At 40.0% G+C, this 26,452-nt stretch overlaps 1 protein-coding gene across 5 annotated transcripts in view; it reads right to left on the reverse strand.

Moving 5' to 3' along the window:
• pard3bb (par-3 family cell polarity regulator beta b) overlaps nucleotides 1-26,452 on the reverse strand; it is a 197,766-nt gene that overhangs the window by 54,871 nt on the left and 116,443 nt on the right. For all 5 annotated transcript variants that reach the window (XM_051404690.1, XM_051404694.1, XM_051404689.1 and 2 more), the window contains 3 exons: nucleotides 18,445-18,555; nucleotides 17,623-18,000; nucleotides 2,866-2,983 (listed from right to left, as the gene is read on the reverse strand). In XM_051404690.1, the coding sequence (XP_051260650.1) occupies nucleotides 2,866-2,983; nucleotides 17,623-18,000; nucleotides 18,445-18,555 (607 nt within the window). The remainder of the gene's footprint in view (nucleotides 1-2,865; nucleotides 2,984-17,622; nucleotides 18,001-18,444; nucleotides 18,556-26,452) is intronic.

Raw genomic sequence — 26,452 nt, forward strand, 5'->3', positions numbered from 1 at the left:
GTAAATAATCGCCTCTGCTTTAATTAATAAATGCATCATCCTTAATGAGAGGAGCTTGTTAGGCACTGTGGCAACCGCTACTGGTCTGTTTTTCTTTTGATTTTTTTCCCTCTTTCCTTTTTTTAACTTTCAAACTTCAAACTTAATTTCCACCTCTGAAGCATGCTAATTGCTCTGCCTTCGCTGCTTTATAAACAACAACAAAGTTTTCTCATTTGGAGGCAGAGAAGGGTGTAATGTGTGGCTATCGATCGCAGGGGAAAGGAGATTGCCCCTGGCTGGTCACAAACCAAATGACTTTAAGATCTGAATTAAAGCGGGCCAGGTATAACTTTGGATAAACACACCATGTAGATGCAATGACAGAGGTCCTACATTTCTGAATCATTCAATGTTGGTTTCAGTATTTTGTTACAATAAACTGATACTAATTCAGTGCAGAATTAGAACGCACAATACTTTTAGAATAAATCACTTATTTTAATTATCAATTCATCTTATTTTCTTGATAAATTGTTTAGTCAGTAAAATGTGTAAATCCAAGGTAGTCTTTAAACTGTTATTTCAACAATAAAACCCAAAAGATATTAATTTAAGTATCACATAAAGCAAAAAAAGTTCCCAACTGAGAAGCTAGAGCAAGAGGAAAAGGTTAATTTTCTGATGATCAGCTAATTGATTTATCGTCTGATCAGCTCTACAACAGAGGAAGTGGCAGTAAAAGTGGACAGCTACAGTCACAAATCTTGTGGTGAAATACTTTCATCATTGTGTCACTAAACCAGACAGTTATACATGCCTTAATTTCATTATGACAGGATGCTCTTTTAACCTGTTTTCACCAAAAAGCTTTGGACAGGCTACAGGCTGTGCAAAACTGAGCTGAAACTCTTTTTTTTACGCTAAAACTACACGATGGGATCACATTAAACCTGTTGTAGCCTCTTTACATGGGTTTATTTCAGAATTGATTTTAAAATCATATTACTGGCTATTAAAGCGCTGCATGGCCTGGCACCTGGCTACATTATTGAACTGTCTGAGATCCTCCAAGCAGTGCCCTTTAAGCTATTCCACAGTTAAAGCTAAAGACCAGCGGTGACCAAGCTTTGTCCTTTACTGCCATTATGCTCTGGAATGATCTGCCTGAGGAGATCTTACTTTTGTCAAATAGCTCAATCTAGTTTTAGTTAATTCTACCCCCTCCTATTTATTGATGTATGCCCTACAAAAATAACCCAAAACAAAAAACTCTGATTTCACAGCAGTCCATACAATCATATATAAGAAAAGAGCACATTTAATAGATGGAAGGTTAGGTAGACTAATGGTTGCAGTGAGTGACACTACTTTTCTTGTAGCTAAGATGAGTAATTGCAAAGTTATTACCTCTAAACAAAATCCTGGTATGTGGATTTTTGCAAGCAGCCCTGAATTTTACTGTACCAACTGTACTTCCTGATGTACAAGCACATGATATATTTCTCTTGCACAAAACAAAGTACTCATGGCCTAACATATTGCAACTCCTAATAATGCACACTAATGTAACAAACACACACACAGAGAAAAGCCCAGTTCTCGAAGGGTCCCCTGAGCAACTTTAATCACTCAGTAAAGAACACAAACTGTTTTGTATTCTTCTTTTAACTACTCCATGATGAGGTTTGAGGACAGTATCCTGGTACAAATAAATTAAGCTTCTGACTGACTGAAGATCATGGTACAGTGGTTAAACTGTGACGTGCTGCAATAAACCTGTCCATTTGTCATAGCAGATAAATTTTAGCTCCATCACGAAACAACTCATTTTGGTTGCTCAGGGTGATTTTCTTTTTTTTGCTCCACAAAAAACCATGGAAGCGTAAATGTCATGGTGATGAGAAGCGGTAAGGTAACATTTAGGAGGCACCTGACTTTACAGTAGTAAAGACACCAGGCTGAAAAGACAGGTTTTGCTATGCACCTGCTCTGCTAACACTGTAACACATGGAAACGTATACAATATAGAGTTTAGGCTAAAAGGAAGCATTTGCAGTCATGTACTGCATGAAGGAAAACATGGACAGCAGCAAGCGAGAAGAAACATATCGTTAGTGTCTGATTGACGAAGAGATATGCAAAATAATGGCACTGTCAGAATTATAAAAAATAAAATCTGATACCCAGAGACACATTTATAATAGCGGTACTTAAATTTGCTTAGCAACGGCAGCAAACAAAGTCACTGCAGGGTGACACTTGGTCCAAGCGTGGGAGGTGATTTCTTGTTAGCACATTGATAATTTACCCGTTATTACGGCATCACAGACGTGTTTTTGAGTTTCTTCCAGCATGACTCAGACGGTCTCAGCTCAAAAGTGGATCTGTGAGGATGTGCTTATGATTCTGTGATTTGAAAGACAGTACCTGCAGGATGACAAGTGTGTAAAATCTCTACTTATCTCCTCTGTGTCTCATCCTCAGTGAAAAGTGGATCACATCAAGTCCTATCAGCTCACTGCCTTCAGGAGCTATTCACGTCAAAGCACTTTGTGACTGACAGCTAACGGGCCTTGATCACCAGACAAACGCAATAAAAGCAGTGATCATTCTGATAGTTAATAGGAATCAAGAAACCTCACAAATACACACATATAGACTGTACAAAGTCGATGGTGTGTACACACAAGCACACAGTGATCACTTGGTTATCTCTTGTGAAGACAACCTGATGATGGACAGACTAATGAAAGGTTGAACAAAAGGGCAGAAAATGCTTCATAGAGGAGATTATGAGGCTATTCACCTAATCTGCCTGTCTGTGGACTTTCCCATGTGCATGTAAGTGTATATGTGTGTGTGTGTGTGTGTGTGTGTCCTCACCCTGTGTACATCGTTTTCATGTCCTCTGCGTCGTGGGTCCAGTTCTTCATAAGGCGGCACCATGCCTTCTCTCCTTGCCTGCTGGTATTCTCTTCTTAGCTGCTGGATCCTGTCCACACTGCCCCACACACACACACACACACACACACACACACACACACACGGTGCAGGTAGGTAGGCACACAGATGTAAACAAGCACACACATACACACAGAGGAACAAAAGCACACAAAATAGGTTTTAGAAATAAACATTAGATCATCACAGATAAATTCACTCTGGGACTCTCGATCTTGAGAGCATTTTGACAGAAGTCATGCTCACTGAACTGTCACACTGCAACTAAATCACATCAGTATCAATATAATATAAAACACCTTGACTGAACTTTGACTGACATCACCGCCAACCAGCTGTCCTGATAATGAGCCAGCCAATAGAAGCCATCTGTTTATTCACACAGTAATTTTTCCTGACAGACACCTGCAGAAGTTTGACTGCAGAGATAAAGAGACAGACCCACCTGCAAACGTGCACAAGTGTGGGTGCATGCTAACACACTACACACACACACACACACACACACACACGAGATCAAACTCTTGATTGTTCTGACTGCCTACATCTATATCTGTTTTTCCATCTTTTGCTTTTTCTCTTGCAAAAAGCAAGAAAACAAAAACATCAATCATATGAATATTCTGTCTCTATGTCAACAGAGGAAATATGAAGCATATCAGCACTGAACCCTGGGAACCCGTGTGAGTCATGCACATGCACACATATCCACACACCCACACATAATGGAAATATGGAAAGTCATATTATACACATAGGTACCCATATGCACCAATAGAAGTGCGGTGTGCAATTTCATGAGCCAAGTTGATGGAAGGAGGAAAAACACATCAATGCACAATCAATCAGAAAAGTCAGAATAATAGTGTTGCATTACCAGTACTCATGTGACCCATAATGTCAATATTGGTTTGTTCTAGATTTGTGGGTATTTGTTTCTGTGACACTAGTCAAAATCTCCATTCAAAAATATGTTTTCAACAAAGGCAAATCTGTAGTATACCAACCTTAACGCTTGACCTGCACTAGCATACCTGTGAAGGGAAACCCTGAAAAGGCTGAGATATCCCTAAATACTCGAGCCAATCATCATGCTCACCACATAAAAGAACAAACATGCATTAGCTAAGCTCCAGAGAACTCACATATGCTCAAAAATATATGTAAGTTCACCTGAGAGTATATGCACATACATTTTCTTAAAGTAAAAATGTGTCTTTAAAAAGACATTATTCTCCTTTTACGTTGCTTGTGTGTGTACGTGTGTGTCCTCAGCAGTTTCCCTCTGACTACAGAAGAACAGATTAGCTCGGAAAAAAACAAACAAACACTTATGTCCATGTATGTCTTGCCATCAAGACATTCGACAGTGATGATGGTTACAACATATTCCATACCAGAAGCATGCTAGCAACATGTTAGACAATGACAGGGGGACATTCAAGTTGCTATCAGATGAGCAAGTAATACGTTCCTTTAAAATGACAGGTCTACTATCCTACAGTATGGTATACTGTATAGGGAAATGCATTATAGCCAAACACAATCTAGTCTCAGTGTGTATGTGTCTGTGTGTGAGTGAATTTGTGCTCCATATTCTAGCCTGGGAGAGTAAGAGAGCTGTGTCAGCAGTGAAACACAACATCCACTGTGCGAACAGTACATTTTGAGCTGAGCGAAATCAGACGCTAACTGCACTTAATGACTGAGCAAAACACAGCAGTCTTGATTGTTCTATCGCCTCACATTCCTGTTGTGTTTGAGTCAAAAGCTTTACCTTTGCAGTCAAGCTTTTACGTTCTATTAATTCGTTTTACTGGAGTGAGATTATATTCTATCATTTTATCAGGAAAATCCCCAAATGTCTTTTTTTGATTGAAATCAAAATGCATTATCATATTCACCAACGCCTTATTCATCATCATGGGGAGACTGGGGACTATAGTATCCCAGAATGTAGAAGGCAGAGAAATACCTTAGGCAAGCTGGCAGCTCCTCACAAGGGTATCACACAGGCAGAAATAAACACATCACATTTACAGGAAATCGATTTACATCCCACATCTTCCTTTTCCTTATGCCCTCACCCTCTACCACCCCTTTCCGATTGCATGTGCTAGTGAAAAGTAGTACTGTAGTAGTACATCAAGGGATACCCACAGCACCTCACGAACCAGGAAAAAAATAATAAAAACAGTACAAAGTGGAGGTCCTTATTAAACTGGATGTCTCTCAACACTTGTCAGTGTTATAAGCGGTTTCTGTTCCACTCACTGTTGAATTTTTAAGTGTCCAAGTCATCCCAGTCTCTTTTATTAAGGCCACTTCAGATGAATTTGAAATTATGGAGAAGGTTGAACGTGAGAAATGGAACAATGGATTAAGGTTTCTTCAGACAGACCTTCCATTGAATTTTGTGGTGTGATTGCATATAAAATCAGTGGGAAGTTTCAAACAGATAAAAATGTTAAACTTCAACAAGACGTTGACGCATGTATCCTGAAGCAGTTGTTGGATGATGGTCAAATGTATTCTACTTTATTCCTGCAGGCTCTGCTCTATTCTGTGCTTCTTTTTTTTCCGCTGTGCTGTTTCATGTTTATGCATCACAGTAGGAAAGATTTGTGTCACAAGGAGCTCCAGATGATACACATCTCATACCCCCCCCACACACACACACACCACCTCACCCCCTGCTCCATCTTATTGACAGAGGGCCTGGGAGGATAGGGTGGTAAAATGTACACAACATTCATTTTCTGTCCACAGACGCATGCACACAAGTAAACACACACACACACACACAAAGGGTACTTTATACAATTTATGACCCCACATAAAAGGAGGAGGGTGGGCTCCAGAAGACATAAATATGATAAACAAAGACATAACACAACACTCAGACAAACACACACACACAGACACACACAAATGTGTGTTTATGCAGATATTTCCATGACCAGAGACTGAGGAAGCTATTGATTAGCTTTAGAGAAACAAGTAAACCACAAAAAATGAAGCAGACTTGTATGACTTCACTTTTTAACTACCTTGTGGTCATTAAACACCAATAAAACTGGTTCATTTGGTAATAGCCTAAAGGCGTAGCATTGTTTTCTGCTTGTGCATGACACATGACTGTGCACCTAAAACATTTTTGCAACTGAAACTCTTTCATCCTTTTATTACTTAAATCTGACATCAGGAATAACTTCAAGTGAGTATTCATTTTGGAACATTTGGGTATAATATTAAGGCCAGAAATAATAACTCACGGATAAAGCGTACATGTTTCAAAATAAAAGCACCGACCTGAGCTTTAGTCTGGCAACAGACTCGTTTTTCTTTCTCTTTATCTCTCTCACCACCCACACCCACACACACACACACACACACACACACACACACACACACAGAGTCCAGGTAGATCAATCTCTTGCTCTTGCTCTGTCACACCAATAATAATTCTATAAATGTTTAAAATCTGAATCGGAAACTCGGCGTAGCTGTTAATAATGCTGCTATTAATAATTAAGACTTCTGTTCCATTAATAACATGGTGAGATATGCCCTAAAATAAATCAACGTCCACAGTAAAGGAATATGTCCTTGTCATTAAAGACTATAAATATTTACAAGTCTGGTGATAAAAGGTGCAATTTCGTAAAGTAACAACCTTAAAATGTGTTTTCTGGCTTGCTTTTAATCAGATTTGGGATCTTTTTTTGATTTAAGCCATCTTAAAGCAAGACTCCACTGCTGAAGCCTGGATAAAGTGTGACGTGTGGTCATAGATCGTGTATATTTAACATTAATTTTTAATGACATGATGTAAAATCTGTCAAACACAATTCATTCAGGAAAGATATAGTAAGCGTAGGTGTAAATCCTATGTATGTAAAAACATATTTTATTTATTTAAGCATTAATGCCCACATTAAGTATAAATACCTTGAAATTGAATCAGCCTGGTTTACTTAACGCTGGACTTTATAACAACATTCATAATTAAGATGCTATGCTGGGTGATGGCAAATTCATTACCATCATCTGTGCTGGTATCTAAAGGCAGACACTGTGATTTGTTATGTCCACCTGATGATCTACTGGTATTTTTCTTCCATCAGAAACAGAGATGAGAGATGATGGATACAAGAGAGAAATGTTGAGACGAAGAAAGAGAGAAAGAGCAGGACAATAAAATGGTTTTTAGTGCTTTGTAACTGATGACTTTGAGCTGAAAGGTTTCATAAATCTGACACAAAATGGCTAAAGGACTATGGTGTAGTCTGCCACACAAGCTGCAACACGCACAAGTAAGCGCACAAATACACACATACATGGCATAGACAGGTAATGTATGGTTTCCTCTTGGATGTGTCACAGGGGGGATACGCCATTTAGGCTATCATTTGATTTATCACACTTTTGCAAATGTGTGTATGTGAGAATGTGTGTTAGCATAAGTGTAGAACAATGCAAAGGTACAACAAACTATGTACAGGGACCTGTTAAAGGTCTTCTTGCATTCTTGGAAGCAGGAAAGATAAGAAAAGGATAAAAAGCCTACCCACTGGCAGAGATGTTTTCCTTCTGAAAGCAGGAAAGTAGGATTTCCTTTCATTAGCACAAACACAAAGCTATGATAGCCATTTGGAAAAAATCAATAAAGCTTGAAAACATAAACTGCAATTGATTTAGAAGCTTAAGAGATGGTACACACTGTATATAAATGGCTCATTCAGTTTCAAGGAAAGTAGGAAATTTGTGACTTTGCATCGTGCTGATGCTGATCAATGCGGCAAACAATCACCGGTTCTTTTGAAGCTTTAAAATGTCAGAGTTACAGATGGCCATCTTAACCTTTTCAGAGCAACAGTAAATGGACATTGACTTCCTCTTCAAATGAGATGTAACAAAGCAGGAACCTTAAAACCTTTTTAGCCAATAATACAAATAGCATAAATTAAACTTAATTATATAATCACTTAATCAAATTCAATACAGCTTTAATATAATTCATTGTGTTGTTAAGACTACACAAAGAATTAATTAGTATTCAAACTATTTTAACTCATAAATTAACAGTCTAAACACACAAAGTTGTATTATTTTCAGGCTGGTATCATCTCTTGGCAATGACAGGACACAGACCACAGTCAATAACTGTGAGTACAATAGAGGAAATGTAGTTTAATATTGACTGATGATGGCAAGAGGGAGTTGTAGTCTTTTTTTTTTTTTTTTCTCTTTCCACACGTCCACAAATGTGTGCCGGTCCGCGTATTTTCTCCCCGGTGTCTAGTTGTGGAGTGGAGGATCGTTATCAGCTGTGTCTTACAAGGATCAACTAGATCACAACAGCGGACACAGGTCAATGCATTATCTCACTCTCTCCCTGTGTCTTGTATCTGTTTCACTCGGCTGCTTGCTTTCACTTATAGACAAACACACATTATCCAAAGCTAGATACATCCCCTAACACACACACGCGCACCACACACACACACACACACACACACACACACAGAAACACACAAAAACACGTACAGGATTACGTCCAAGTAACAAAAACAACTTAATCAATGTTAGTCCCCATGTGCTGACATAGATATGAGCTTTCTTTAGATTATATGTTCTGTCATTTTGACATTTCTGTGATGTATTCAATCTTCCTCACACATTTCTCTTTACTGTGACTCATTTAGAGCAGTAAATATTCACAAGTCTGTCGGCCTTTCTCCACAATCTATTTTCAATTTCTCGCACCTCCATTCATCCTTTTCTCACTCTTCTACCGTCCGCAGTTTATGCAGGTAATCATCTCTGCTGTCATTCCCGTCCCTACTCGATACCATCTATCTCTCCTTCCCTCCCACTCCATCTTAATCTCTTCATCATCTGCTCATCTCCATCTCCTCTGCCTTGCCTCCCTCTTCCCCTCCCTCCATATCTCCTTCATCTCGCTCTTCATCATCTTCTACCTCCTAATCTCCCAAGCTTGTGCCAGGCTCTAATTAGCTGACGTCTCCGCTAATGAAGTTTGACAACGAAAGATCACCAATGCTGGCAGGTGGGTCAGAGGGAAAAAAGAAAAAAGGAACAGAAAGAAAGGGTCAAGAATGGGGGGGGAGGGGGGGGTTGTGTGTGCTGTCAGGTTGCTCTGTTGCACTCTTCTCCTCTGCAGGCTAACAGGAAGTGACACGTGTTTTTAAAATGCAACTGACAGGATATGACACCGCTCCTTACTCGGCGCCGTCTAAGCATGGGGAGTAATTAGCGCTCTATCGACTGCCATGACATCAATCAGACTAGCTGCCTAAATGCCTGCGTGTGCAAGAGAGACACTCACAGTGGCAGAGGAGGCTGGCATCCTATCGTCATGACAATCAGTGTGTGTGTGTGTGTGTGTGTGTGTGTGTCTGCGTATTGTACAGATTGAAAATTGTCTGGCATAACATTATTTAGACAAGCCTTCAGTGTGTGCGTGTGTGTGTGAGACAGACAGAGAGAGAGGGGGGAGCTCTACAGGTGGTAAACTGGCTGGCATAAAATCATGTAGGCAGGATGTCTGGCTCAACATTCCCTTTTGACTTTAACAGCCGTGTGTGTGGCAGGAGGCCTATTTGTCTAATGCCTCTGCCAAACACAATAGCTGCGGATGGCAACTCTAAAGCTGGATTAATATAGGACGCGAGGGGTTAACAGCTACCTTCAGCGTGGGTTTCATAATTCATTGTTATATTTAACTGGTTGACCGACTATTTTATGATAAAGAACAAACAATAGGAGGGTTCTTCCAGTCTAATGACTGAATAAGAGACTCCTGCCTTGCGATGGCCTGTTTAGGTACTTTCATTCACTGTGATACAGAGCGGCGGTGGCAACAAACTGAAGATATCGTGCCTGGTGAGAGACAGGATTGCATAGTTGAAGCGAGGCTTTACACTTGATTCTTGACTAAGAATCAGTCCAGAAAGTTTGAGAAATGACTCAAGCTGACCTTTACTTCACATGCCATCATCTCTCCAATGTTCTCTTTTAAATTTTATTTGCTTGTTAGATAAATATTTGCTGGCAATGTGGACTCGATCAAGGTAGTTTTATTAGATTTAGTAACCAGAAAAAATCCACCCAGCCTCAAGCACGATAACTAACCTTAACGTAAATTTCCATCTCAAAACATGAGGTAGATTTCTTCTACAAAGGTAGGGTGACAGACATAAGGTTATGATCTGTAGCATTCATTTCAATAATATGACCATATTACATATACACACATGTGAATGTCATTACTTATGATTCAAACTTAATAGCTATAAGAATATGTTCACCTGTTTTTGACTGGATTCACTGTGATTAGATACAATGCAACCTTACATAGGACTATATGGATGCAAAAACAAGTATATATACATTTTGTCCTGGCTTTCTGTTCAAATAATTATCTCATCATAGAAGACTGAGATATACAATATACACACAAAAGCCCCCAAAAAAGAGTGTCCATGTTGCTTAGCTACAGGTTACCACTACTGGAAATTTCAGTTGAATTCCCTTTATAATCTCTGCTGTATGAAAAAAAAAAAGTATTGGATTGAGTACAGAAACAACAAACACTTATATAGCTGGAAAATAACATGAAAGATGCACAAAGCTAATTCCATTCCAGAGTCCGTACCCTTTCGTGTTTTGAAACTTTTAGTGTCCTCATCTGTTTGTGTGTCCTTTTAAGAGTCTATGTGCCCATGTGTCCTTTTACCGTGTACGTGCTCCATTGCGGGAGGATGTCCTTTGCATGGAATTTATTTTTCATTGAGAACTACTTGTGCAAATACGAGAGGCGGAAATCATAAATGAGAGGAAGGGAGTGCAACAAGGCGAAGAGAGACCTAGAAAGGGTATATTGAAGGAACGAGAGCAAGGGGGAGGAAGGGATGGAGCAGACAAGTGCCTCTTGAGAGCTTTTCCTTATTAGCCAGGCTGAATCACGCGCTTTGAGGCCGGAAAACACACACTCTGGCCCTTTTTTCTCAACTGCTCTCTATCAACCCCGCCCCCCCTCCCCCAACCTCTTCTCATTCTTCTCTTTTAGTCCTCTTCACATTCTGTACTCCCAGCATCTCAGTTCGGTTTATCCCTTACTTTTTTCTACTTTCCCATCTTCTTTTCTGAGTCTAATTTGCCCTTTTAGACCTGGACATTCACTGACCCCCCCCGCCCCCCCATCCCCTCCTCACCCTCCTTGCATGTCCTCACTCCGACCACCTCGCTCCCCATTTCATCTGTTGAATTATCCCAAAACATCCACTTAGCCTCTCTTCCCCTCTGAATCCCTCGCTACTTCCTCTTTTCTCCTTTTCATTTCACTAGTTGAACCACTTTTCTCATTCCTGCAATTATTTGGGTCCACTCACGTCTCCTTTCCACAACATTTGGATCCCCATGTTCTCCCTTTCAAATCATCCTCTTCTCTTTCATTTTTGTTTTAGCTCTAAACATGAACCGACCCTCAATCATTTTCTCCAATTCTTCCCAGGCCGAGAATCTTCTCCTCTTTTGTTTCTGTTCAGTTGTCTGCTTTCCCTTCTCTCTCTAACCTTTATCCCTCACTTTCTCTACTCTGTATCCCTCTCTTCCTGCTTTTAGAAAAAAAATCCACCTTTTCTTTCACACTTCCTCCTGCTAATTTGTTCCTGCAGCTCTAAACACTCATTCTGGCTCCTTCTTCTCCATACATCTCTTCTGTCTCACCCCTTCCCTGTTTTCTTTCTTTAACCTCCCTTCCCTTTATTTCTAATCCTACTTAACCTTCCACTTTACCTCTAACACTACTCCAAACGTCTCTCTCATATCTGCCATGGACTGCCGCTTCTTTCAGTTTTTCAATTAGCTGCAAATACCGCATTTCTTTCCACAGAGTTTCCATGATAATACCATTTTCTTTTGCATGTTTACAAAGTTTCCAAGGCCTCCAAGAGGTATTTCAAATAACCCATCAGAGTGCATTTAGACCTCTCACGCCCATTGGTGAAACAAAAACACGCCTGTAGTGCTGTTTTAAAATTTAGATGAGTAAAACTAGTTAATAACACATTAAAGATCAGGCAAAGATGTCTAGAAAACCAACAGTTGGTAGGAGATGGGATGGGCTGGGCGGAGTTGCTTTAACAAAAAACAGAGCTGTTGTTTTTTGTGGACAGGATAGTCATTAATTGCATGTGAGTTGTCAGAAAAATTAAAACACTGTCTTGTTACGTGTGTGGAGGTCACAAAGAGACACTAGATCCTTGTATAATTGACTGAAACGTGACAGAAATCTTTACAAACTAGGCCTGAAGTTGCTGAATTGTGTGACTTATATTATTTGCTTTAATGCTTATTAGTACCGACTCATGTAATTATCCAAAGCTAGATACATCCCCTAACACACACACACACATACACAGCCCGAGCCACACCAAAACTAATTACCTACAAGAAGAGAGTGATGTCAAAAACAGCACTCACAAAGACCAACCTGGCACCCACTAAAAGCTCCCTCCACAGTGTGTGTGTGTGTGAGAGAGAGAGAGAGAGAGAGAGAGAAAGAGAGAGAAAGAGAGAGAGAGGTGTGCAAGATAAAGACAGTATGTATTACTCTATAATAAAGAAAAAAGGTGTGTTTGTGCGTGCGTGTGGCACACAATGTCTGATTAATTAACATGGAGGAAAGAAAGCCTCTCCAGTGACCAGCCAAGCAATACTAAAAACTCATCTCTCCTGTAAGCTCCCTCTATTCTTGGTCTCCATTTCATCATTCTGACTCAAATTTCAGGAGAGCATGTTTTTTTCTCTTCGTGTACTCTGTGAAGTAAGACGAGTGCAATCTATATATGCAAGCTTAAATATGTACTGTATGTAGTTTATAAAGCAAAACATTTTTCAATGCGTAGAATTTTGGCTGTCAAAAGAAGCCTAGCCACCTCTACACTATATCGTACTTTGTGTTACACTTACTAGTATCTCACAAGGACACTTGTGGATTGCTATAAAGAAGAAAAGATTCACTTCAAACATATTTGTCCTCCCTTAGGACACACACAAAAAGAAGGAAGAGTGCAGTAGAGCAGCAACTTTGTCTTTTTTAAATAAGTGGCAACATTTTGTAAGTGTTACCAATCCGGCATTTGATTATTCATTTTAGTTTGATAACACCACTGGAAGGAGGAGATACTGTCATCTTGAGCGTGGTCTTACTTGTTTATTTATTTATACAGTATATAGAATGCACTGCAGTATACTGTGAATGTGTATGCTTCCCATATGTTTTGCCTCCCCATATACAAAGCAGGCAGGTTGAAAACTGTATTACTTACATCTTATTATGTATTACAGTATAGTATATATTGACAAAAAAGACTCCAGGGTTGAATCAATAGCTGTCTGATACAGTCTCAAAACATGCATCTGCTGCAAGGCCAATGCATTGGACTGCATTAGCCCATGAAAAAAATTGTGTTGTCTCCATTGTGCTATTAATTTCCTTTGGTTAGATGGTTCTCTGTCTTTCATTCTTGATGTTATTTGCTCTCTGCTTATCTTTCTCTCATGCAATACAGTACCTCTCTCTCTCAAGCTCACTCCACCCTGGTCTCTCCAGGCTGATTGTTTTCTAATTGGTGGAGTGCCAGAGGTCGTGGTTGTTATGGTAACCTGCAAGGGGCACTTGGAAGGGTTAGATGTTGGTGGTAGTGGTTGGGTGAGGGTGGGAGGGGGCACCCACTCAAGAAAACGGAGGGCAGCACTCATGCAAGGCTTGGGTGGTCACTTCAGAAAATGGACTCTGTGTGTGTGTGTTTGACATCCTAACTACCTCAGTTTTGTACGTGCAGCTAAGTGTGTGAGTGCGCAAAATAGTTGTAGAGAGAGGACGAAAGGGAGTGAGAGAAATAGTATGTGTTTGTGTGTGTGTGTGTGTGTGTGTGTGTATGCAGATGGTGGGCAAATAATCCTTCTCTCCACTTGAAAATCTTCTAAAGAGCTCCTTTGCTTGCATACTTTCTCTCTCCCACCCTGGTTCCCCTGCTACTTCCTTCACTATGTGAGCCACTCAGGCCCTCCAGTATGTCCATCTGTGTAGTGAGATGGAAGAGAGGCAGAGGAGCTGCAGGAGGGTGGACACCAGAAGAATCACAGACTATGTCCACACTCATTTCTTCTCTCCAATTTAGCACTCCATCAACTGAGCTTGAATTCAGAGAAAACAAGTATATAAAGGAAGACAACTTTCTTTTGCCTCCAACACACTCTGTGATCAATTATTTTGAGCTGATCACACAGTAACAGCGTTCATCTAATGACTTTGAGAGCATAAACTGGCGATGTAATTGATATCTCAGTGCAGGAGCGCAGAAATTAAAACAGCCTGCAAATGCTGTGGACACATATTGTTTTCACATTTCAAAATGAGATGCCTTATTATGGACGTTGTCTTATGTAAGGGACAATTACATAATGAATACTTACCTTTGTGGAAAGAGGCAGGAAGAAGAAAAAGTGATACAGTAGATTATTTGGGCTTGTGTGAGTGTGTGGTGTGTGTGTGTGTGTGTGTGTGTGTGTGCTTCTTCTACCAAATACATTCATGCCTTCATGTGTGTGTAATCTTTACCAAATGTGTGGTGTGTGTGTAATGGGTTTACTAAATGAGACTGCATTAAACTCTCCCATGCATAAGGAATTGAGCTGGCTGTGCCCTTTAGAATTAAAGGTGGTGGGCTGGTTGAGAAGCAGACTGTGTTATATATTACTGTGCTGTGTGGTTAAATAACTGCCCTTCTATAATAGAGCTGTTTAAAGCAAACCTCTAATAAAAAACAAACAAACAAAAAAACACTCACAAACATAGACACAAATGCACACATGCAGCCAGGCACATAAATGTGTGCTGGAGAATATAATGGACTATTTAAAGATCTATATAAATTGCCACACACTGCTGCCCTTGTCAGGTGGCTGAGGAAACTGACATGATGTCTGAAATACTGCAAAGACGATGGAACTGTTGTGTGCAAACTTGTTTATGTGAATCCTTCCTTGGAAAACTTAAAAAAAAGCAAATTACTCACAGCTTTTGACAGATTCAAGCATTATGTTCAATTACTGAGCGCACATTCATCGTAGCAGATATGAAAGAATAGTGTCTGCATTTATGAGCTTTTTTTAGTGGTTGGCCTCAGACTCCAGTTCCAGAGTAAAATCACTATCAGGGCTTTTAAAATTAGTGGAGGTGCACAAGTACTTACAGAGCAGACTGCTTGGGCGAGCAAAGGCAATAAAAAAAAAAGCTGATACAGAATCAGTTCCACTCTGTGTTACTGACCAGAAATTAAAGGTGGCACTATTGAAAGAAAACCATAGTGGTATAATCAGATGTATTAATGAAAGGAAAAAAAAAACAAATAATTTAAGATGAAAGTTATTTGAATTATAAGAAGATATCGACTTCTTAATGCTACCATAAAGTGAAGGTAGCAGCCAAATCTAAATCAAGCATAATGAAGTGTCCTGTTCATCCATATCTTTAATTTAGAAACAAGACCTACTGAAATGTATCATTATGTCCACTGACTGAGGAATCTGGTGATTTCTAGAAGCCCAAATGGTTTTCAGGGCAGGGTGCAAGTCAAACGGGGCAGCCTAATTTCAGCCGATGGCATGGTTTTACCCCTTAAATTATCATCATTATCCAACATTATCAAGGACGAGGCAGTGCCTGTTTTTTTTTACCCATATTTAATATCCATGACTTGCTTTATAACAGACTGCAGTCTATCTAAATCTTATTTTCAGTCTGCATGGAAACACAACTCTGTACATTTGTGAGCATATGTAGTTGCTGAGGTGCTGATGGAATGGAGTCCATAGCGATTTTGTTTATCTCCGTCTCCCACATGCATACCACAGCTCTGGCCTCCCTTGACACACAGTAACACAGAGTCACACACACACACACACACACACACACACACACACACACACACACACACACACACACACACACACACACACACACACACACACACACACACACACACACACACATCGCTGACACACTACCTTCTTTTTTTGGCACCATCGATTATTGTCAGCCAATACCTGGACTTCCTCTTGTCTGCATCATCAGGTTTCAGGAAGTGATGATAAATGAATAGCACTATCTGCCAGGACTGCTGCGGCCATGGATATAGGTTTCCAAAATCCAGACATCCTTACACTCGTTATTCTTCTTTTAAGGAAGAGAATAGAGGGTAAAACTAAATAAATATTGAATAAATTAAACTGAATAGCCACAAATTAGCACTGTGTCAACAACTGAGATCAAGTACACCTTTCGGAAGAGCCCATGCCAGATCCATATTGATCCATCTAGTTATGGGTTTGCTGAAGAAAGTAGTAGTATCTTTCGACGTTATAAAATGAAACATCAGCTCATAACATATCACGTTTGCACAAAAACCAAAATACTTAAATATATTTATATTACAGTCTACTGTGATTAACATATTTAACTGTACATACAATAATGAATTGCACCTTTAAAGCCCAAGCAAACTACGAATACTTACATAATCTAAATTATAATTGTTGAAGCATTTACTTATATTTACTTTGAGACAGTGTTTCCCTCTTGGTCTTAGTATAGCTTTGGAAGAACCTAGCACTGCCTTTATATCCCAGTCTTGGATTGGCTAAAACTTAACTATGGTTTGAACTTGATCCCCTTGGACATTAACAAAACATTTGGCAATCTACTTCTAATAAAAATCTAGAAGTCTAGCTTAGAAGCCAAGGTCAAATCAGTTTTGACTTTCCATAATAAAACACAATTTATGCAGATCGGAAACAATATGAGAAAGACACAGTGTCAGAAAACATCCCTGTGAAGCCTGGAACTGTCCATCAAACAGATTTACTTCTTGCATGAAGACAGTTACAGAAATAAGGTGGATGTGTGTCTGTGTGTGAGAATATCTGTACTGGTAGATATATTCAGAGGTAAGTGAGCTGTGACTGACATAATAAAGGTAAGGAGTAAGGATTGTGGAGCTGAGAGGAACACAATGAACCTTGCAGTGATTTTTTTTCCCACCGCTGGAATACACACAACACACAACACACACACACACACACACACACAGTATGTATGTCAATAGGCAAGTGAGTACACAAGCACTCATATTGAAGCTCAAAGCAAGCACAAACAATTCAATCTTTTTTTTTTGTCTGTCTGTTTCTTGCTTTCAACCACACAGACACAGACACAGACACACACACACACACACACACACACACACACACACACACACACACACACACACACACACACACACAAACTAGCTTGTGGCAGATAAACCTGATTTAGACAGCTGAGGTGAAAAGAGAGGGAGAAATATGAAGCATCAGCAAGATAATATTGCGCCGTGAAACTGAAGAGGGACGGGAGAGGAAAGGAGCAGAAACCTGGGAGCTTCCCTCCCAGGCCTTCCTCCGCCGGGCCTGGTATACTTTATAAGATATTTTCTAGGTTTGAAATTGAATTTGTTTTGTGTGCCACTGTGTGTCAAACTACTGAACCAACACTGCTGAAAAACACTAACAATAACAACTGGTCAGAGAAGAGTCATGGTGCCTTACCTATCATTGGCATTAGCAGAGACAGGAGGAGATGTTGTCCCAGCTCCCCTTGGTTTGTTGACCTTGGCATACAGCCTATCAAGGGGGTCATCATCAGGCATGGCTACAGGGTCGTTACCATGTATTCCATGGCCTGGAAAGGCAGAAGGGCCTTGGGGGGAAGGGGTGCGGGCATGGGTGTGCTGAATTGTGCTGTACGGGGGTGACTGAGACAGTGGCTGTGGCATTGGACACATATTTCGGTCCCTGAAGGATTGTATTCGGGCATAGTTGGGGTCCGCGTCGTCATCCTCGACATCTGGATATGCCGACCCGCCGCTGCCTAATTGCTGGTCTCTGGGCCGGTGCTCTCGCAGCTCAGGGTGCCCGGCTTCGATTCTGACAGACAGATGGAGAGCCAGTTAAGACGAAAAACAACTTTCGTAAGTGGGCAAATGATGACTGAGTTACAACAAGGTCTACCACAAAGAAACATATTCAAACAAACCACACAGAGGCATGCTGTTAGCATAGAGCTCAGGAATGACAAGCATGGAGTAGAGAGGGAGAGAGAGAATAGAGGGAATGGAAAGACTGAGGAGCAATAAGAGAAAGGAATGGCAGAGATGTTAATGAAGTGGTTTCAATGTATTCCATGAGAATTATAAGTGAACAATCATCCTTAACTGAGGAGGAAAACAAAAGATGGTTACAGACTTTTCTTCAATGAGAAATGAAAACTTATAAATATTCACAGTATCCGAAACTGAATGTCTGTGAATTTAAAGCATCAAAAAATCATCATCATCATCATCATCATCTCATCTCAAGAAAGTTCCCCACCTTTCCCTCTCATCTTTCATCCTCTCGAGCTCATGATCACTCAGAATGTCTGACTTCTGTCGCTGCTGAGCTGCTTTCGCCTCCTTCTTCTCCTCTTTTTTCTTCCCGAATCTGGACAGAGAGAGAAGCAGTTATTAGAAACAATAAGAAAGTTTAAAGAAAAACACATTAATTCAATAACTCTGTATGGGGGTTTTAACAGCCTTAAGTGGGATGTGGTGCTGTGGAAGCAGATGAGGAATAAACACCACATTAACACCGTCCTTACAACAAACACACATGGCTGAAATCATGGACATGCAAAACGCAGTGGCATGAACGCAGATACGCACACTGTGTTATTCAGTGAGAGAGCTTCTAGCACAGCCTGTAAATCAGAGTCAAGACCAGTAGACACTCTCTCACCTCTCACTCACAGACACATACATAGCAAGAAACACACACACACACACACAAGGAGAAATCCAACTGAACCTCTTCCTGCACCGCTTCTCTTGGCAGTTTACTTTTAGAGCTAGTTGTGGTAGATACCCTTAATTGTAAGCAGCTGCCATTGCTAAACTCAACCACTGCCCTGCAGCTAACACTATAGTGAATCCACATTTAAATTGAAAGGCACCCAAAACTTCCTCTTTGAAATTAAGAATGCATATAAGTAGTTCCATAATTTAGATAGAGGGAGACTATATGTAGAAGCCTTCACTTAACACTGTATGTACTCTATACAGCTTAATCTAAATTAAAAGATGGCATACAAACGATAGGCTAAGAGGCCCATTTTAAGTGGCCACATATCAATACTCAAACCACACCAGTCAATACAGTTGGAGTGTGGTCAGCATCAACAGCACACTCAGCACTACTGGACACTGGACAAGTCATTACCTGGAGAAGAGCATGAATCACGCACAAATGCACACACCTGACTAAACTTCATAACTAAATGTGAATGAACCATCGTGGCTTCAGATTTTGTGGACACAAAAGAAACAAAAGCATTTGCAGGTGAATCTGTGGATCTGTGTCTATAGGGCAGTGAGAGAAACACGTACAGTGTTGTGAGAAATCAGTACTGTTGTGTTCATATCTGTTTTTTCCTTTATCAAGAGCCATTCAGAGGTTAAAAATGATATAAGCTCTTATAGCTAAAAATTCAACATTACTACTCATTAAACTTTACACCCCAGAAGCGATACAGTGAGCAGGATATGGTTAATTGAGCCACTCAAACCTGCTAAATAGTTAATATCTCCGACATGCAAACCGTGACCTTATAACACTCCTTATGTTTTATTTATGTAGTGAATTTATTGATGTATTATTCTTTTTGTCTACACTTCCACAGCGTCAAAAGTGTGTAGATTTGTTGGTGAATGCTTTGTAGTTTAGCCTGTGTATGTCTGTGCATTGCTGTAGTTTTAAAAAAAAAAAAGCAGGTGTAGTGTGTGTGCACTAAGGTAATATGTTTCTTTGAAATTCTTAATGTGGACTGGGGGCTAAAGAAGCCTATTCACCGCCCACAGAGGGGGGGCTCAATGGGCAATGAAGGGTTGTAACCGTGTGCATGCATTAACAGTGGGAGTGTGTCTTTGCCTCACAGGGGACAAGCCTTGCTCTAATTACTGCTACCGACAGAGTTAGAGGCTTACCCTTTCCTTCAACTCTCTCTCTTCCCCCCACTTACCCCTCTTTCACCTCGCTTGCTTTTTACTTTTTCCTCCGTTTTCTTACCTCATCACTCTCTTCCTTTTTTCTCATTACAATCATTCCTGTTTCTTTCTAACTTACCTCTTTCCATCTTACCTCCCCGTCACCCCTTCATCTCGCTGTCTCATTTGGCATGTCACCCCTCGGTATCAAACACTTCTCTCAGAACACTTAACCTCTCCCATCCCCTCCTTTCCTCTCTTCTATGCTGTCATACCAGTTTCCCCTCTTGGTAGATACTAAAAAGATGAAAAAGAAATTCAAGCTAAGGCTGGATTTTATATAGTTTCCATCACTTGAGAGTCAAAATATCTTAAAACCTAACCTTACACACTCATTACCGTTTACAGAGAAGAGCCAATACACAAAACCCATAAACTGAAAAACGATATGGATGGAGAAAGGTAAGGCAAAACTTGAGTCGTGTGAGATGAACGACAGCCCCAGATGTATCCAAAGGCCAAATGCAGGGCCTCTTTTGGACTACTTTTGCCGCTTTAATGCCATATCTGTAACATGTTATGACACATGAAGCAATCAAACATAATAACATCGTTAATGTAATGATGAGAGGCCATTAATTGCTTTCATTTATGAGGGGAAGATTGAGGAGCTTGAGTAAATAAATACACTTGTGTTTTTAAAATTAATGACTAAGATTAACAATAATATTGATCCATGAATTTGGCTTTTTAATTCTGAATACTAACCTCAGAGACTAACCCAATAGCAATATATATGTGGATGTTAGACTAATGTGGTGGATACAGAAAAGTAACAGGGGTACACAAAAACATATATTTCAACTTAGAAATGAGTGCAAATTGTAACTAATGCTTTTAACCTTTCCTTCTTTCTCTCCCTAACTAATTGCTTGCGTTCATTTGTGAGGATGTTTCCCTCATGGGGTCAAGTTTCATAGAGAAAACTCATTAAATAAAAAAGCAACCATCTGTAACTCTGTTTGATTTACCTACATTTAGCATCAAATAGAAAGGACAATAACAGTGAATGAGGTACAGAGGGAAGAGAAAGCTGTACAAAGATAATGGATACCTACAGCTTAATTAGGCCAACTCTCTCTCTCTTCAGACAATTTTGATAACTTATTACTGGGCTATCGAGGGAGGCAACGTGCACGGATGCACACATACACACTATATATAATCAGAAACACAGAGGACTTAGATATACATCAATTAAATAAAAAAAAGTGCGTGTCTTTTTCTGTGTGTGCATGTGGCCTTTTGCATGTGAGGGAGGAAGTAATATAAATAGAAGGCTTCACACTTGAGATGCTACGGCAATGCAGGGAAAAGAAAGAACCAAAGAAAGACAAAGAAGAGAAAAGTCTGTCCGCTGCCTCTGCCTTCAGGCTGAGCACAGAGGGTGACTGGGTCAATACTCAGCTGAGCGTCTTTGTCTTTGTACATGGACGCATTAGTAAAGAGAACAAGAAAATGTAAGTAAATGGGAAGTAAATTGGCCTGTCTTGTGATGTCATGACACTCACCCATGACCTTTTCCCCCCTCTCTACACCTTTGTGTTGAGCAGTTAAATCACAAACTATTAGCTAAGTGTCACCACAGCATTTAAAAACTAAAATGGAGGTAAGAATAATTGTCCTAGTTTTCTATTTCAAGTTGTTTTTTGCTTCTTTTATTTCTATGATGCATTACTAAAAAGCGGAGTTAGAGTTTAACAGGCACATCATACACACGTATGTATATGTAGCCTGGACACCCAGAAGATGTTTTAAAACTTACAAGTTGCGTCATTATCGCTTGGGCATAATTTCTTAAGGAATATCAGAGTAAGAACAGCTGATTAACAGCCAGTTAGGATGAATAAATTACCTCTTGTTCTTCAGTAGGAACAGAATGATCACTCATGAATATTCATGACCTAACACCGCAATCTGTATGGAAAGTGTATGACTACTCATTTGCATTCGAGAAAGATTTAATTATAAATATATACCCAGGTTTCTTAAAGCTTCCATCTGTAGGGAAAGGTAGGATGAAAAGAAAACATTCAATCATTCAAGTCCGATGTCTGACCAAGGGCAAAAAAAGGTTTCTTTGGGAATTATTGTTTCTTTTCATGGTCGATTTGGTTGAGCTACCAAATTGTTGTATGTACCACCACTAAATCTGTACATAATATATCCTCATAACGTCTTACTGATTACTTACTGACTGCAAAATCTAGAGGATGACTAAACTTCTCTCACTCTGTTCCCAGCCAGTACTCTTAAAGAGATTAAATAGATTCTTAAATTGAATAGATTCAGCTTCATTGAACAAAGTTCAAATATTTCAAAAACTTTTCTGCACACATCACCACCACAGATGGCCAGAAAGAGTCACTTTAAGTTCAGTTTAGTTTGCCAAAGACAGGTGTAGGTTATCATAAATTATATGCTTGTTTAAAACCTTGATTTCTGTATGTAGAAAGCACTAGAAATAATTGATGATTTAACCTGCACCTATTCTAATCTTGACCTTAAACCAAACATTTTTAGATGAGCACTGGCCAGGGTGACATTGCTTGGTTAAACATGAGTATAAAACTAAAACAGGTTCTGACAATAAACAACTATGACCCCCACACCCACAGCCACACACAGATACATTTATATGCACACAGACGTGCTACTTGGAATGATGAGCAGTGAGTGTTCAGAGGGCTGTTTCACACTTGTGCTTCTGAATAGTCCATGAGGAGAAAAGCGTCTGACAAACGAGCAGAAAACGAGTGCAAACATCTGTGACTCTCACTTCACCTATTCTTTCTATTCTTCTGCTGTTCTCCCACTTCCTCCCTCTGCCACTCCACGGACACGCCTCCCTTTGCTATCACTGGCAAATAGATCACTGAGAAATCAGACGATTGACAAGTGTGCTGCGATAACGAGCACACGCGCAAACGAACATACATGTAAGAAGACAGACACTACGTAAGGAAACACACATTCAAATGCAAGCGCACACGCACAGATGATTGGCAGGCATGACATAAGTCTGTGACACCCCAATGACTTCCTGTCATGATGTTTGATTGGCAGCTGGTGGGCCCTTCCCCCCTTTTCAAGCATGTGCTGTCTAATTATGAAACAATGACAGGCAATGTCTGGCCAAAAGACAAGGTTTTTCCTGCATAAAGAACTTGAAACAGCCTCCTTGCACAAACTTTGCTTTGCCTTTACCCAAACCTGACTATGTTGTTTCACTGCTATGTAGATGAAAAGCAGACACAACCGACTGATATGCTAGCTGATCAAAAGAGCTATGAAATGCATTAAAATCATCTCATCTCGTTACATTTCTCTTTTAAACTGTATAAGTATATATTTTTTCTATTTTTATTTTATTTTGTAATGAAGTTTTGTAATCTTTCTATATGTTTCCATATTGTTACGCTGCTAAATAGTATGAAATACTGTTTCTATAATGCAATCCTTTTTGTTCTTTGAATAAAGAGAAGGGGAAAAAAAAGATATTCTAGATATTTCGCAATGACCGTTAAAAGAAACCCGACCATGAAGATTGGCTAATAGTCCCAACAATGGAGCCATCTGAGTCTAACAGAGGTGCCACATTATGATCAGCTGGAGAGAGAACAGGAAAAGAGGGAAAGACGGAAAACGGGGGTAAATATCGAGGAGAGGTAAAGAAAGGGTGCGGAATCAAAGAAAAAGAGGGTGATGTAATTCTAATTTTTGTGCTTTTTTTCCTGTTCATACAGCTTTGGTTGGTGGCTACATTCTATGTTCAACATATATTCTGAAAAACATTTTCTTATGAAAGTAGATTATTCAGCTCGTAGTCAGCTCATGCAAAAACACATACATATGCGTGGACAAAACAGAGCAACGGAGGATGGATGGAGGTACAGCAGTGCACGATTACAACCAAATAGACAACCATGCATTTATTATCATAGATTCTCATAAATTCACACCAGTTTAAATCTGAAAATGAACAGCATGTACACATACTTTACAACACAAATCAACAATCACATAAACATGATGCACTGGCAACAGCAGCGCCAGTCCCTCTTCTGGTAGATCTTGTACATTCCCAGTCTCACCTAATAGATTACCATATTTTCATTTGTACAGGCCGTCTCTCTCCCTCCACACACACACACGCACACACACACACACACACACACACACACACACAGATGACAGAACAGCTCGGAGAACCATACTCTCAACCCATGTTAATTATGTTTGTAGAGCGTTAAGTTATGGTAGTAGGTATGTGCGCGGGTGCAATATGAATGTTCAGATGGTTGTCAGATTTGTTTCAACCTTAGATGTCTGAGCAAGGGAGAGAAAAGATACACAGATCTGAGAGGAACAAAGGGTCACACAACTGCAGAAAATTTGGAGACAACATGCATGCACACACGCACAGTGTCTGAGGAAGATTCACAGCAACCATGTGCCAACTGTATGACAACCATCTGACTGTGTGACCAATCGTGTTTTATCACCACATGAATATTCATGATGGTAGGATGGTTACCACCACACACACACACACACACACACACACACACAATCACACACAGATGATTGGCATATCTGATTGGCAGGTGGCAGCAGTTCAGATGACAGAGCCAGCTGTCCATTTTAAAGGGCATTTCAAACAAACATTCAGAGTCTGACTTTAATGTCTGGCTTCATAATGTGGATGAAACATTACAGTAATTACATTGAACCTTTCTACACTTCTACACCCTCTCTTAATTAATGTGAAAAAGTAAATTGTTATCCAGCCTTTTTGGCAATTACTATTTAATTTGAAAAAAACATTGAAGAGAGTACTACAGTACACTAAGTAATACATTTACTATTGGAAAATATGAATGTGTGTCTTTGCAGCTGGTGCCTGGATAGAAACATAATGTAGTATTTGGTATAGAGATCTTGTGTGTCAAATATGTGAACCAACCAGTGATCAAAATGAACATATACTACTGTAAAACCACAGACCTTGGAGTAAGGCTGAGTATCTCAAACCACCTCTCCTCCAGGCCATTAGGCCAATCAAAGCTGGCCTTAGATGAATATGACAAATCAGCAGCTCGGCCTAGATTGAACTGTACTGAATAGCACCAATTTGCCTTCTCAGTCTACCACCATTACATGCAATCAAATGCAGATGGGGAGCTGGGGCTGGAGGGAGCAGACTGAGAGGAAAAATTGGAATGATGCAAAGATTACGGGGCGGGGGGGAACGGGGGAGAAACGGAGAGAGGTTACAGGAGTATGGAAAGAAAGAGGGGAAGGAGAAAAAAGGTGGAATTATCACTGGGCTCTAATCAAGGCCCTCTTATGGTGATGAGAGATGGGGTGCAGAGGAAAGGTCTAATATATCCTTGGGTGTATTATATGGTTTCTTAAGGCACTTAAGGCAAGACGTGATGGGGGAATTGGTGGTTAGATGAAAGGATGGATGGAGGGATAGGTGCAGGGAAGTGGTTGGATTTTACTGTAGATATTCTTGGTTGTGCTGTGTAGGCTGTCCAGACCATAATCAAACTGAGCGGTAGATAGGGAGAAAAGAGATGGGTGAGCACAGAAAGAAGGAATCAGGCATAACCTTCCCTGAACTCTGAAGCACTTAAAACATTGCTAAGATGGTAAGAGAGAGTGAAGGGGTGAAGGAGGTGAAAAAAAAGATATCTTTAGGTGTGTCATAGATTGCCCTGGAGCTGTAATGGAAAAGGAGGAGAATTGTGGGAAAGACGGAGGCGGAGAAGGAATGATGGAAATCCTTGGGTATGGTGGGTGTGAATTTATAAGAATATATCACATTGTGCCACCAAAGATCCATTGGTTATACATAGCTTGCATATTAGTACTCGCTAACGGCACAAAACACAAACTGGGAAGAAGACCACGAAGGACAAGAATGAGTCCAAATCTACACCAAATCTATGCTCATATTCGACTGTCACGACATACACGACTGTCTTGAAATGCATCTAAACTTCGAAGCACAGAACGTCTTTACAGGTGTACTATTTTGGAATATGTAATAATGGTGATAAACAAGGCAGCAAGGAATAAGCTAGTTTTGATTCATCTGAATCACCTATGGATTTTAAAACTTACCATAAAACCAACCACAGTGAGCGTGAGGGAAGCACTTTCAGACACTCATTTGTGCGCCACCAGAATGTACAACAGCAGTGGAGACCATAGGCATCAGACTGGCCTTATAAAAATGCCCAAGGGAGCTTATTCATAAATGTTGAACTGCTGTCAGATTAATGTAAAGA

Source organism: Dicentrarchus labrax, unplaced genomic scaffold, assembly GCF_905237075.1.
Source record: "Dicentrarchus labrax unplaced genomic scaffold, dlabrax2021, whole genome shotgun sequence".
Classification (NCBI taxonomy): Eukaryota; Metazoa; Chordata; class Actinopteri; family Moronidae; genus Dicentrarchus; species Dicentrarchus labrax.